We start from the raw sequence: 15,327 nt of genomic DNA, 5'->3' as shown, positions 1-15,327 counted from the left end.
GTGTGCGCTTAGTGGTCAGATGTGCTCTTTCCGGGTCGGCGGGTCACCCCCCCCCCCACACACGCACACACTCACACACACACACGTGTTTGTGTGTACCCACACCCTTCCCTGGAGTTTAATACAGTAAGCATTCTGTGCTCTGGGTCCTTTTAATGGCTTTCTGTGAGCAAAAATCCTGAAATACGTTCCGTGAAGGACACAGAACCTCAGAAGTACGGAGTGGGAATTTCCAAGGGCCACTTTCCAGCTTGGGCTGTGGCGTACAGGCTGGGGTAAATTGTTTACATACTGCCTCATGGCACAATGGATAAGAAGTCATTGTTCCTCGCTACTGTCACAGTGTCATTCCTGTTTCCTTCAGGACTGTGTTCCCCATGCCCTAAACTTGCTCTGAACGATTTAGAGGTGTTCTATTTCCAGGTGCATGTGAGGGATTATGTTTGAAATCAAAAGGCTTGCACTATACCCACATAATTGCCAACCAAAGACCCTGTCCCAAATATTGAAAATAGCATGTTTATTGAAAAAAATGTATTTTGGAGAAGTAGAACTGCTATGTAAGTTTTTTTTTCTAGAAAGTTCTCCAGGGGAAAAAAATCCCTCAGTCTGTTTCTGCTTCCTCTTTATGATTGTGGTTGGATGGATACTCCAGGACCCAGCCGCGGGGTTCCCCCTCGTCCTGCTGGTTCTGTACGGTGTCTCCTGCTCCCTACGTAGAGAGGCAGGTCGGAAAGAGGTGAACGGGCCCTCAGAGGGACCCCCTGCTGGAGGTGTGACAGAGATGCTGGAGGTGTGTCCCGCGCCCCTGTGAGATCCCTGATGCACATGGATTATAGATGAGCCTTTGAGTACAAATACCAAGTGAGATATTGTGTGTGTATATTTATTTTTCTTCGTACTTCTTTATTTGCCCCACCGCCCTCCTTTGTTAGCCCATTTCACAGCTTCCACCAGCCTAGTGCGAAGCTTCACAAAATAGGCTCTGAGCAGGCTGGTGTGAACATGAGGGGCTGCCGCGTTCGTCCTGATTGCTCGAACCTGCGCCCCTATGTCCTGCCCTCTGCCGGATTCATACAGATAATAGGATGACCCTCAGATTGAGGGGAAAACGATCAGTCCGTTGTTTCTCATCCCATGCCGGCCTGTTCTGATTCCCCCTGCTGGTTAAGTAAGTCCCTTTCCTAATGGATGATGAATAGAGGAATATAACAGGCCAGTAATTGGATTTAATGGCCTGGTTTGAGGCTTTAAGTGCCTCGCTTCAGAGGGATAATGTTCGCTATAGTCCATAATTCCACGACAGTTGCATTGGTGCAGACCTACATCATCACGTAATGGCCACACTGCTGCTCGACGTCTCTCATGTTTGTGGTAGCTCGAGCCTACTTTTGGCCTATCTGGGAGTTTGTTTGTGTTCTATGAGATAGCAGGGGGGGCACATTAAAGGTGTACCATTCCATTTTAAGCTGCCAGAGTTGGCTGGCCAGTGCTTCTGGCCCGATACAGGCGCCTGATCCTTCATGCGGTGCACGTGGCCCTCGTTCGTTCAGGACGTCACCGTGCCCTGAGTGTGCGAAAAATGGAGCAGTCTCGACTTCCTGGAGCTTCCCTACACTGACCCTCTTCAAAGCTACATATCCACTTGGCCCTCCCTCCCCTCTCTGCCCCCTTCTGTCTCATGAGCTGTTTGGATGGTACTCTTTATCAATAATGGAGTGAGAAGGAGAGTGCTCTGTCTAACGGGGGGGATGAATTATTCACCGCTCTGAGTGCAGTGTGTGAGCGCGCGCACCCTCCGGAGCCTTCAAACGATTAATAACCACTAAATCTCTACGTTTCCAAGGATACGGCCTCAGCAACTCCGGGCCTCTTTTTGTGGGTTCCTCTCCGTCAGGAGGGGTGCTCTGCTGCGCAAGTCAACTTGATGATGCGCTCTGCTTTCACTGATCATGTTCGATGGCTGTGTCGCTTGTACTCTCCTCTCATTGGAGGAAGGACTAAGGGAACACCGATAGTTCAGTCCGTAACGTGCGTATGACCTCTGAACATTGGCTGCCAGTTGTGCTGCCGTACTCACACGCTAAAACGTCCCGAAGCTAGTCGCTTATCGGCAGGATCAGATTCGATTAAAACCCCACGGTGGTCTTTGGCTACTGTGCGTGCCTGGCTGTGTTTCTCTGTCTAGCTAGCTTAGTTTGCTTCCTCATCTATCTTACGGAAGTATCATATCCGCTCTGTCCAGCCTCCGTTCATTCTGCTGTGTTGTCAAGCCCTGCCCGCCTGTGTTTACTGTACCGTGATGTCCACCCCCCGACTAACCCTGTTGATGGTACAGGCCAGTAACGCAGCATGTGGCTAGCTCAAGTTGGCACACCGGTTAAGCCAGAATCCCCTGACAGAATACGAAGAGGATGGTAACCACAGTTTAAGCCTCTTTGGTCCGCCTCCACCATGCTCAACAACCATCAGGCATCTGATCCTACATAGCCTCTCTTATTCTTGCTTGTAATCTACCCTTGAAGTGAAATTCCGTCAAAAATCCTGGGTAGGATTGGCAAAACTTGTATGAATCTAATAAATTACCATAACTTGTATGAGCCACTCATTTTTATATTTTCAATGAACATTGTATATCCATCCCTCCTAAATGCTTCTGGTCAGGGTCACATTGATCTTTGTATATAGAAATGATCAAATCATCTATTAAACAAAAAATGTTGTTGTTAGTTGGTTTTGGCCAGTAGCTACTGTACCTAACCCTTCACACACTGAAAAGCCTCAGTGGTGGTGTTGGGTAATACAATGAGGAGAAATCCTTCTGTTGTTCTACGTCAGCCACTTCCCCAGATGACGGCAGGTTGCGGAAAACTGACATGTTTTAAATTCCCCAGTTCTGTTTATTGAAAGAGGGGAACGGCAAAGCAAGGAACCTGAAAATCACATCCCAAAAAAAAAACAGTTTTCACTTTCAGGTCATTTTTCCTTTTGAGGATTTCCTACAGGTTCATACCTGTATTTAACCTCAAAGGAACATGCACAATTGCTGATTCATAAGCTATTCATGATTCAGGTGAATAAAACAACCTTCAGTTGCCAGCCAATTCAAATGGAATTGATAGCTCTGTTTAATAACGTTTTGTTTTGGATAATCGTTCATCTGGGCTTGAGTCACAAAATAAATCAGGATAAAAAAATCAAACACAATTTACACCCAATAAAAGCTTAACATGAGAAAAGTTATCTTCATTGTAAAATGCTCTCGATTTGTTTAGAATATTTTTTATAATCATTTTGGGGTGTTACTGAAATATTAATCTGTAGCATGGCACCTAAAAATTAGTGAAGGATCTTTGAGAAGAGCCAGCAGCATGTGTCAAATATTCCATGAAGCATTTGAAGGTGAACGATTGATCTGTGCACGATGCCAAAATGGAGGCTGGTCGGAATGTTCTCTCGCTCTCTCACTCGCTGACATGCATTCGGAGCCTCCTCCTTCTCCCTGCGGATCTCCTGCAGCTGTTCCCTGTACCTCTCCAGCACCTTTGACAGGAGCAGGACTGACTGGTCCCCCTCAGCTCTGACTGCATCTGACAGCAGCCTCCCTCCTTAAATCAACCCAACCTCCATAGTACCTGCTCACTTCCCTCCTTCCCCCTCCCCTCCAACCCCTATGGCAGCGTCTGGCTCATGGAAAACCATGATCATTCCACAGGTCCCTGTGATTCTGGCCCTGCAATGGGTCTCTCTGCGTTCCGAAAAGCTTGTGGAAGTGGAGAAAGTCAGGGCCTGTGATATCTCTCCGTGAGATGATATGCATGCACATTTTAAGTAGCTTGTTTCTCTGTAAATCTGGGTGCTGGGGGCTTGCTGACTTACATAACGCAGACTCCTACCCACAGGGGGGCGGCGACGCGGCTTGCTTTTCCAAAGGTCTAAGTCATTTACAAATTAGGCTTTGTATGCCAATAAGCATCCCTGCCAGCATTCCTGATTGTACTGTATCCTTGTTTTGTCAGAATGTTCTTATCTGAGCCACCCAAGTCTTATGTTTACTTCCTGCTGACCCTTACTGAATTCCTCCAAGGTCAGGTGTTTACCCATCTCTCTCTCTCTCTCTCTCTCTCTCTCTCTCTCTCTCTCTCTCTCTCTCTCTCTCTCTCCTCTCTCTCTCCCTCCTGCCCCTCAGCTGTCTTCCTCAACCTTATTTATTATTAACCCCTTCCTCCCTGCCTGCTCTCTGTCCCTCATTCAGTTTGACAGTCTATGACATATTTATACATTTTTACCTTCCCCTGAAATCCCCACATTTGACAGATGCTTTTGGAGGTGGGCGGGCAGCAGGGGGGGGGTGGGGCTTGGGGGGGGGTGAGAGTGCATTCCCTTCTCGACCTCAGTATGTACTGTTAAAACTCTTATTTTTTTCTGAATTGTTATTGCTTTGATCTCTCTGTGTTTCTTGGGATATAATTATGAATAATTAAACAAATTAAAAGGATGGAAGTGTGTCATGGTCCAGAGCCTAACTCTGATTTTTATTTATTTTTTTATTGGTTGCCATGACTGCTCCACTGGGCCAAATGTACCAGATGGTTTCTCAGCAGTACTGCTCAAAAGAGAATTTTGGCATTTATAATAATAATAATAATAATAAATAATAATAATAATAATAATGAGCTGAAAGATTCAGTCTTTAGTGAGCCACTGTATGTATGCTATAAATTTTGTAATCTTGACATGATTTGGACTGCAGGTCAGTTTGCTATGTCTTGGTGTCAGTAGATGGGAGGAAACCCAGACTGTCAGGCTGTGCCCAATTGGGGGAGGGGTTCAGGTGGTCATCTCTGTAAGTAGGAGGTGTTTAGTGTGGCACAGGTGGCCATCTCTGTTTGGGGGAGGGGTTTAGTAGGGCACAGGTGACCATCTCTGTTTGGGGGAGGGGTTTAGTAGGGCACGGGTGACCATATCTGAATGGGGGAGGGGTTTAGTAGGACACAGGTGGCCATCTCTGTTTGGGGGAGGGGCTTAGTAGGGCACGGGTGACCATATCTGAATGGGGGAGGGGTTTAGTAGGACACAGGTAGCCATATCTGAATGGGGGAGGGGTTTAGTAGGACACAGGTAGCTATCTCTGTTTGGGGGAGGGGTTTAGTAGGGCACGGGTGACCATATCTGAATGAGGGTGGGATGTAGAATGGCACAGGTGACCATATCTGAATGAGGGTGGGATGTAGAATGGCACAGGTGACCATATCTGAATGGCGGAGGGGTTTAGTGGGGCACAGGTGACCGTATCTGAGTGGGGCCAGGGTTCAGTATAGCATAGATGGCCCTTGCTGCCTAGTTCTGGAACAGTAACACCTTTTGTGCCAGAAGATTATTGGGGACGGCAGATCACAGTGTGTTGTGCAGATGGTGCATGTGTATGTGTGTATATGTCTGTGTGTGTGCGCGTATGTGTGGCAGCCACTTTGCATTCAGATTTGTCTGTTCATCACACTCTCGCTCTGTATGTGTATATGAGTTAATAATAATGCACCTTTATTAGTCACTTCTCCTGGTCCCTACGGCCACTATCCTGGCCTCTGCATATATGAAGTGTTCCTCTTTATCTGTCTCTTCCTCTCCCCTCTGCTCATCACGGAGCATCGCTCTCGCCCGTGGCGAGCGTCCAGAGTCTCGGCAAAGGCTGGGAGCCCAGCAAGGAACTTCAATTTGCCTTGAGCTTTCAGTTATTTATTTATTTTTTTGGGCACTTTTCCTGGTCCCGCTTGAGCACCCTTGCAAAGCGGGACAGAACCTGACCTCTTTCGTCTCGCCGGCCACCACCAGCTTCCCGACGCTGCCATTTACGCTTCCTGTGTCCATTGGACGGTGTTAACAGGGTATTGCAGTAATCGGTAGTGACCTGTCATAAATATACTGGAAGGAAAGCCAAACCATCTACCTCACCCCCTTCTCAAAAAACAGAACCCTACATTCCCAAATTGACCGGTTTCAAGCCGTTATACGTTATATTGATTTTACTGCTCTCCAAACTGCACATGCTTTGAATAAAGGCTCTTCCTGGCCTGTAGAGGTCTTAGTGATGGGTGATGCTACACCACACACATTTAATAGCTACTCAGTATGTTATAAACCTCTGTGTGTTAATATACTTACACAAGTTAATATAGTTGTCCTGAACAGTCTGCAATGTTTTCCTCTCTTCTTTCCCACATATTTTTAATGCAGTTTACTGACTACCTTATAAACCCCTGTGTATTCTATACTATGCCACACATATTAATGGTTGTCATTAACTTTATGCTTCCAGCCCTTATTTTCCACCACAAGCTATAATGTGTTTCTCGACCACTTCCTGAGTATCAGGTTGCACTGGGCTTTCTGACAATTTAATGAGATGCCAGGAGGGTTTAGTCTGCATCCCCCACACGAGAAACATGCCCCCGTGCCCAGCCTCCCCTCACCGTGCTCTCTGACAGACGTGGTGTGGCGTGGTGATGAATTTCATTGATCGCGATAATGGTTGAAGCGTAATGAGTTTAGTCATCTGTCTGCAGTGGGCAGGATGGGGTGGGGGGGGAATGTTTATTGGAAACAGCGGCGGATTTCCTGCCTATTCAAACATCCAAACCGGTTTGACGGGGAGTTTTTGTTCGAGAGTGCTGGCGTCATTCTCACAGACACGCTACCATTTTAGCACGCATGGATTAGCGGGTTAGTGTGCACGTGCTTGTTGTCATGGGGAACGGGGGTGTGTTTGCAGCGACTTTTTAAAAAGCTGACTACATTTGAAATGGACATTCAACCTCACGGTGTCCCAATCTTAACAACGTGTATGTTTCAGGGTGCGTGTTACCAGCCCTCTCTATAATGAACCCCCAAAATGAACCCCCACATGTGCTTTCTGAAATAGATAAGCAACCCTTTCCGGTGGCAGTTGGATTTTTTTTTTTCCATCTGACATGTCCCCAATTCCGAGACTCATCCAAAAAATGCTCGGTTCCTGCAGACTTCAGAAGCCTGGCCTACTTACACTAGTATCCTGCCCTACGAGGAATTTTCCTGCGAGGCCTGTTTGTCATTCTGGGCTAAACCCGGAGAGTTTCCCACAACGAGGCGGCCAAGGACTCAGGATATCTGGGTCTGTGTGGGCTGATGGGTACTGTCTGTCGTCTTCTTACTTTTTTTTTTTTAAAGGGCCCATTTTGTATGTTTTTCCAGATGCGTTTAGCCAGAGGGTGAAGGTGCAGCCAGAAGTGGTGTCCTATCCGGGCCAGACCGTCAGCCTGCAGTGCGAATACCCCAACCAGTCGGGGACGGCACTCACACAGGTAAGAAGTTACAGAAACTCCCAACACCAGATAACCAGAAGGTCCAATGGCTGGCTTCTTTCTTTCATGACTGGGAAGGTGCCTTCTTTCATAGGTGTCATGGATCTGGGAACCAGCGGATGGCAAGAGGGACAATATAGCTGTCTACCACCCTGATTTTGGGCCCAGTTATCCCAGTTCGCCTTTGATTGGAAGGGTCACATTTGTGAAACCCTCCCTTACGAACCCCTCCATCACCATCTCGGACGTGAAGATGACGGATGAGGGCCGCTACATCTGCGAGTATGCCACCTACCCCAGTGGCAATGAGCAGGGCACCACCACACTCATCATGCTCGGTCAGTAGATAACTGCTAAGCAGGCTTCTCCCCCCATTGAATTATTCAACATGAAAGCCGTCTTATTTGCATGATAAGTAGGGCGACCGGGTCAGCCATACCTCGTTAATCCTTTTGAGGTGGTACACCCCTTATTGGAATCCAGCAGCGCTTCATTGCCTCTTGCCTATCCCCCTTGTTTCTATTGGTTTTTGTATCCTGGTTCCTTCAAATCCCAATGTATCCACTGCAGTCCCCACCCTGCTAGTATTAACTATTAAGCATTAACATTGATTTCCTATCCTCACAGCCAAACCAGAGAACAATGGCTCCGCCATCACAGCTGTGGAAGGAAATACTTCAACTGTTGTTGCACGCTGTCAGTCGGCCAATGGCAGGCCGCCTGCAAAGATTACCTGGATAAGTCCCTTCAATGGCAATGACACCGTGGTGACCAAACCGGGCACAAGCAACACTGTGACAGTGATCAGCGAGTATAGGCTTGTCCCAACAGCAGCAGATGATGGCAAGGAAATCAAATGTGTCATCGAGCACCGGACACAAAGCAAAAATGAGGAAATCAGCATGAAACTGGCCATCGAGTGTAAGAACATTTTCCATTCCTGTAGAAGGGAAGGGTCTGATGAGAGATGAGGACATTTCCTCCCTGGGTGACTCGCTTCTTCCTGTACCTACCAGATCTCCCAAAAGTGAGCATTACAGGCTACGATGAAAACTGGTACATGGGCCGGAGTTCTGCCACACTGATGTGTCAGGCCTTTGGGAACCCTCCACCCTCCATCGCCTGGAAAACGTGAGTGCCTGCAGCCTTCAGGTTACCGTCAGCAAATTAGCTTCTCCCCTCTGTCTTTCTTTGAGCCAGGAGCGTTGTAAAGGATGAATTCTCTTGTTTTTTTTGTTCGTGTTGTGGACACAGCGGTGACCCCCATTCTCTTTCCACAGCACCTCAGGGCCTTTGCCGGCAAACGTGCAGGTCCAGGAGGCCTACCTGACCGTGCCAAAGGTGGATGACACCATGAACACTACCTTCGTGTGTGAAGCCACAAACCAGCGGGGGACAGCCAGCCACCACCTCACGGTTATGGTCAGAGGTGAGTCATACTGAGGTCTGAGCCTCAATCCCCTCAAATCTCCTTGCCTGTTATGCTGGACACACACACAGACTAATACATACATACACAAGTGGCAACTCTTCTCAAAATGAAATTTCATACCAGCTAGCTAATTTTATTCCTGGTTTGAGTCATTTTTCATTTGTCCTGAGAAGACATTTTTATGTCAGCCTAGTTGGTGTGAGTACGTTCCTATGCAAATCCCAAGTCACAATGTCCACCATCTTGCCTCTTGCTTGAAAATTCCTTGTTGTGGTTTTGTCAGACAGATGTTTGCGCTTTTTGTCTGGTGTCAAGCTGCCTAAGTTGCTCAAAGCAAAGATTTGCTATCTTATGTGATTCACTCTAAAATAATTCTGCGCATCATTGTCGTAAGTGCAGGAAATGTAGGCGTGTCTGAGTGCGTTTGTACATTCAGCGCCTTATCACTAAGGTCTGTTTGCAAATCAGGCAAGTTGAATTTGAAAAGTGGCTCTCAGTAAGGCCATTGGGGGTATGAACTGATCCCCGATGGCCCCTAAGTGATCGGGGTCTCTCGGAAGTGGTGCGCTCTTCCCAGCACATGAGGCACGTCCACCCCCCTCATCGAAAGTCATTTTCTGCCGAGGTGGAAATCCATCATGGTGATAGAAGCCGCAGTTTAAAAGCTCCTTCCGAATGGGCCTCCTGCATATACAGCCCCCCCCCCCCCCACAAACACACTGGCTCGCTCTGTTCCGCATCAGTGCCTCGGACTGTCACAGCAGAAGCTCTCTGGGATGAAAGTGCTCATGGGCCGTTCCTCGGGGACTCAAAGCAAAGATGCGGATGACCGCGGTAAAGCTGCGGCTATGCAGGGTAAAGCCGGCTCCTCCGGTCAAGGCGACACTATCAGCCACTGCGGCTCACTAATAGGTAGCTTGTTCCAACCCCCCCTCCAATCTTCCCCACCGTCATTCCTGCTGTTCATAAATGGAGAGAGGGGTCTCCAGAACCACCTCCTGCTAGGAGACGAGTTGCTCACCCGGGAGGCGTTTTGGCCTGTGGGGCTGCCGTCTGTCCTGGTCCAGTGACATTGCATCTGCTCCCTGAATGTCAGGATGGTTCGGTCTCGGTTTCTTCTGATTGGCCGTGGCTCCATATAACCCCGCCTCCTGGCTTCTGCTGCATCCGGCCTGGTCTCCTGCAGGGAGGCCCTTAGCATACGCCAGAGCAAAGCCTTTCCTCTTGTTGAGTAAAATGTGAGCTCAGTCTTCTGGTCTGTGTCGACCTTCACTTGAAAATAAACTGGATGCCTGACTCGAATCAGCCCATAATGCATTTCAGTAGTCTGATTGGTTATTTTTTTGTGTCAAACTATATATGTGTGTGTTTGTGTGTGTGTGAGTCCATGTGTCTATATTAGCAGATAAACCCAGTTTTCCCTCTTGTCCATTATCTGAACAGCCCTGGCTGACCTTAAAGCTCAGTGAGAACCAGCCTGACCTGAAAAATCTCTGGGGGGCCTGGCTGGTTTTTGTAAAATTTATTTTGTTTTTCTGCGGGGGTGGGGGTGGGGGGACTGAGGAAATCACATTCTGCATCTGGTGTCTTTGGCAATGAGGGGTAATGTGCCGCTGGGAAGCACCCTGTGTACCATTCTTTAGATCCCTGGTCCCTCCTCCCTGTCTATTGGGGAAAGAGATTGAAAACGGTGATGGGAGGGAGACAGCTGTGAAAAATACCTCATCTCAGCGAGAGAGAAAGAGCGACAGAGAGAAAGGAAGGGCGGGGGCCTCTCGCACGCCACCAGAAGGTTCTGCAACTGGAATCGTCATGGAAACAGGCGTAATTAGCTTGTGAGGGGGACTTAAGGGCTCCGCATTTGGAAAATGGAGATCTCCGCTTGTACAGAGGGGAGACGGAAGGCAGGGCGGGGGCAGGCAGCCACTCTGACAGTGGGGGGTGCATTTCCAGCCTTGATTTAGACGTCAGGCACAGTCCTCTAAGTTCTCCGCTGTGTCAGGCTGTCCCCCGTGGCTCCTGTGGCAATTGGCGGGGGGGTGGTGTAGAACCTGAAACGGATCAAAGTGACCAATAGGGGGGTTTCGAGGCTTTGTGTGTCTCCGTATCAGATTGTCGTTCGGCTAAGGCGGGTACAGCTCACCTGTCATATCAGCTACCCGGGGCTGAAAGGTGGGGGGACATTCTGTTCTCTTGGTTGTATTTATGGCTTCAAGGATAAGTTGCCTTCCTGCCATTTTCCCATCTCACCTCCACCCCCCTCACCCAACATGCTCCCTATTGTCAAGCCCTCCAGACCCAGATACTCTTAAGGCTGATTTATATTTCCGCGTTGAATCTACACCATCAGTAGCCACATAGCTACGTTCCCAGTTCTGGGGAGGTGTGCATCAGGCTATGGCTCAGCGTACACAGCTATGCTGTACCGATAAGTAAAACTTTAAATATATACACATATGTAAATATATACGCCAAAGTACATATCAGCTTTTAGTCTTCCGTGTGACCTAAACCTGAGACTGAGCTCTTGCTGTAGAATCAGGGAGGTGGGTGTATGGGAGAAGCTGATATCTGCAGGACATAGTGCCAGAAGTTACAGTTCCCAGCGATGCGACTCTTCAGGTTGCCGTCAGCTCCCAGCGCGCAGCCAGACACGCTAAGGAATCTGACACTGCGCAGCAATCAACCAATCCCTCCTGTCTCTGTCTCTCCCTCCCCCCTCCCCCCACCTATGATCTCCCCTCCCCGTTACAGACGGCCCAGTGAACTCATCCAATGCTGGCGTGGTGGCAGGCGCCGTGATCGGCAGTCTTCTGGCCGTCCTGCTCGTGGGAGCCCTGGTCGCCGTGTTGGTGACCCGCCATCGGCAGCATGGGCAGGGCTACCGTGGCAATGGCAACCAAGGGACATACGAGACCCGCATCTTTGGGGGCAAGAAGACCAGCAAGAATGGTACAGGGGGCAACAACAACGGTCCCATCTACACTTACCGGGATGGTGACCCTGAGGCCATGACAGAGAAATCCAACCACATCAACAGGACGGAGGGCGTCATGGTAACCACCCCCACCGCCCAAGACATCCTGCTAAGTGGGGAGATGGATGAGGTGGAGAGGCGGAAGTTCGATGACCTGGAAGACGCTGAGGAGGAGAGGTACGTTCATTTTGGCGGTGAGGAGTCCATCCTTCAGATCCGGCCCCACGAGGAGGTGGGTGGCTACCTCGATGACGACATGGAGTCCCAAAGAGATGGTTCAGTCATCTCCCGGACTGCCGTCTACGTCTAGGGAAGGAGGTGTGGGGGATGAAGAGAGGAAGAAGGAAGAGGAGGAGGAAGAAGAAGATGAAAAAGACATGGAAGAAACCATCCAACATTCTTCGAAAGGAATCTTGACTTGCAGACTCTTCTGTTCTCTTAGAAGAATAAATGTTAGTTTTAATAGTTTTTAATATTGAGATAACCAGATGCACCCCAGAAATGGAGGGATGGATTGGCAGACTGTGGACTGGAAAGTGAATAGTTTGGATCCAAAAACCAAACATTCAAGACCATTTTTCCCCTCAGGCTGCTCATTTTGCCCTGTAGATTCTATTACACACTGATATTTTGAGGGAGTGAAACCATCATTCACACCATCAAAAAGGAATCTGTGGCTGATGTAACTACAAGGCTCAAAAGACACTAAAAAACACTTTTCGGGCTGCACATATATGGGTGGATATATGGCTATGATGTCACTTTCAGTCTAAATGATTCTCCTGTATTGGGGCTGATGAACAGATTTTTGACCTATATGTGCACGCGTGCACACTCTTGTGTAAGGTGTGTTATTTATACAGCTGTAAGATGCAGATATTCTCCATCTTGGTGTACACTTCCAAGTTGGGAAATACCACAAAGGTTAGGGAGACTGGTAGTAATAACCGCAATTGGAAAAGGGTGATTCCAGTCTCGGCTTCAGTCACTTTCTCCCCAGACGATGTAACAGGGAATTTGATCTGTAATGAGGCGTGAAATCGTTCCGGTTTTCAGGGATGGACAGATCGTCTCCACCGATAGCCCCCAACATGCTGGATCTGTTTATCGCTGTGATTTATTTCGGTCCACTGCGTTCTGGCGATGTATGGAGGCGTGTGAGCTTGCGGCCCTCGTGTTCAAGTATTTATAGTGGTGCCAGAACGCGCTCTGGTGCAGAAGGAACGTGTAAGGGACGTGTCGGCATAGGGGGAACGAGTTCTTTACCATTGTCGAGATGGTGTTTATTGTCTCAGTTTTCTTTCATGTAAAAGGATTTTGCTTGGAGTTATATATAGGCGTTACAGTGATGCTGTGGGGTCAGTTGTACATCAGTCCTCATTTGTTCGAAATGACATGGGGCACATGGTTTGTCGCTGTGGGGATCACAATGAGAGAGACATATGCCGAAATTCTGGGTCATACCAAGTGCATTAGGGGTCCTGGGGGTGGTTGGGAAGGGATGATACCTCAGTATGAAGGGTGCTTGTGAAGAATGGGGTGATATGTGTGTAGGGGGATGTCTGCGGGTGGACACGCCTGCAATGAACATTTTATGTGACAGCATCGACCGGCACGGATGTATCCTGGCACGCGTACGTCTGCGTGCGCCCGGTGACCCCGCCACCGCTGCCACACAAACATATCACAGTTTGCACGTCACCGTTCTGTCACAAGAAATATATATTTTTTTTATGTTCTGTGTTCGTGTGAATGATTTATTTTTTGAAGAAATGGTAATTATATTCATCCGTGAGAGTTATATGTATATCTTAGTGTAAGGTATTCATATACAGTGTACTTAGAGTAATTACAGAGTATGTGTCACAGAACTCCTCGAAGTTTATCACATGTAAATAAGATTTAAAGAGTCAATATTGTATGTTTGAAGCTGCAGTGAATGTTCCAGCTGTTGTCCTTTTAAAGACCCCATCAAATAAATAAACAGTAAATAAACAAGGAAAAATACTTAGAATTTATGGTAATTGTTTGCCTTGAAAACAGCTGGAGTTGTTCCCAGTAATTGTGCCGTTCAGCCTCCCACCCCCCCCCACTCCAAATGAACAGCCCATTTCGGTTGGCTGGCTCCACACTCCGTCCTCCTGCTGTTTTGGCTCAGTCCAGCTCTCTGTGTAACTAAACGGTGCGTCGTCATTCCTCAACCCCCTGCCCCTGATCAACCAGTCCTATCATCGCAATAGTTTATTATGTGACATCTCTCAGAGAAGTCACGTGACTTGCCAAACCCCACCCTCTGTCTCTCGATGCACTGACCAAAAAAAAAAAACAGATACATTATTTCAGAGCTCTAAAAGAAATGCCAGAGATGGGCTATAATCCTTTCGCTCTGTTGTGTGGAAGGAGATAGCCGGGGGGGTGACGCAGAGCGAGCACAGTAGACGTAGCGCCGGCCCCTCCCATCGCGTTCAGCACGGGGCCTTGGCATCGATTGCCAGGCTGCGGCTTCAGCGGAGTAAACAAGCCTTAACCCCGCGATCTTTCCAGACAAGCTGCACGCCTCTGTGTATATACCTATAAATACTGTACATAAGTATCAGACGATATCACTAATTTATGGTGTCGCAATTCTGAGCAGGCATGAAGGATCCTTTCTGTTCTGTCAGTGCTTATTTTTTCATTTAGTTTTTAAGTGTTTTTATAATTTATGACCGTGATTTATCAACTGCTGGTCTGCTGTTATTTTCCAGTTAAATATTAAAGTTGTGTTCTTACTGGTATGTATATCCTTGATCACTGTGCAACCTTGTTTTTTTTTGTTTTGTTTTTTTTAATTCCTCTGCTTTTTTCTCCGTCGTAGACTTGCGATTCCTGTTCCTCGTGTCTCTTTGTATTTCGTTGCAATTAAAGTCTTTTTGGAATTTTAAAAATGTCCCTGCCCCGCGTTTTGCTGTGAATGCTTCCAGTGGGTGTTTGTGTGGTCTTGAGTTGGGGGGGGGGGGGGGACTTTCCTTAATTGCCTCGATTAGTGATTTTGAAAACGACACTGTGCCCCGACACGGGTGTTAATTCTGAAAGTAAAGCCTGGAAGTATCAAGGGTCAGATAACAATCTGTGTTTCAGTTTAGATATATACGGTTTAATAATTACTTGACTGCCAAAGTAGGTAGCCTACATCTTTAACTGTTTTCGAAAGCTACAGTCCAGGGGCTGGCTGTCCACCAGCGTAGCTCTTTCAGTGATTACTGAATTTTAAAAAGCACTTCACACATATAACTGGCACCAAAGATAAAATTATCGCCTGCTAGTGAAACTAAGATTTGTAACCAATAATAATCATATGTATTTAAGTGCATAGCAAGGCTAAATATTCTCCTCTGCCTGACTTCTTATCTTAATTGAGTGCTCTGCCAGAGTCAAACAGCATTTCAGATTTAATACAGTAAAATGTCTGCTTAGGTGGGAGGCATGTAGAAGACAAGCTGCCTAAAAAATCACGATCAGATCATGCTGGAGCTGCACCATAGGGCTTATCGGGGCCTCCGGTGAAAGGCCCCAGAGCTGACTGTCTTCTGAAAAAAGCC

General features: G+C 47.7%; 1 protein-coding gene across 3 annotated transcripts in view; it reads left to right on the top strand.

Annotated features, from left to right (window-relative positions):
* LOC111842903 (poliovirus receptor) overlaps nt 1-15,327 on the top strand; it is a 36,543-nt gene that overhangs the window by 8,133 nt on the left and 13,083 nt on the right. For 2 of the 3 annotated variants that reach the window (XM_023810003.2, XM_023810004.2), the window contains exons 2-6: nt 7,228-7,337; nt 7,432-7,675; nt 7,965-8,258; nt 8,354-8,468; nt 8,618-8,766. In XM_023810003.2, the coding sequence (XP_023665771.2) occupies nt 7,228-7,337; nt 7,432-7,675; nt 7,965-8,258; nt 8,354-8,468; nt 8,618-8,766 (912 nt within the window). Of the gene's footprint in view, nt 1-7,227; nt 7,338-7,431; nt 7,676-7,964; nt 8,259-8,353; nt 8,469-8,617; nt 8,767-11,523; nt 14,674-15,327 lie in introns of those variants that run through there. The other variant, XM_023810002.2, reaches the window with a different exon arrangement.

The sequence above is a fragment of the Paramormyrops kingsleyae genome, chromosome 9 (assembly GCF_048594095.1).
Source record: "Paramormyrops kingsleyae isolate MSU_618 chromosome 9, PKINGS_0.4, whole genome shotgun sequence".
NCBI classification, from domain to species: Eukaryota; Metazoa; Chordata; class Actinopteri; order Osteoglossiformes; family Mormyridae; genus Paramormyrops; species Paramormyrops kingsleyae.
This window is presented reverse-complemented; position numbering and strand designations above follow the sequence as displayed.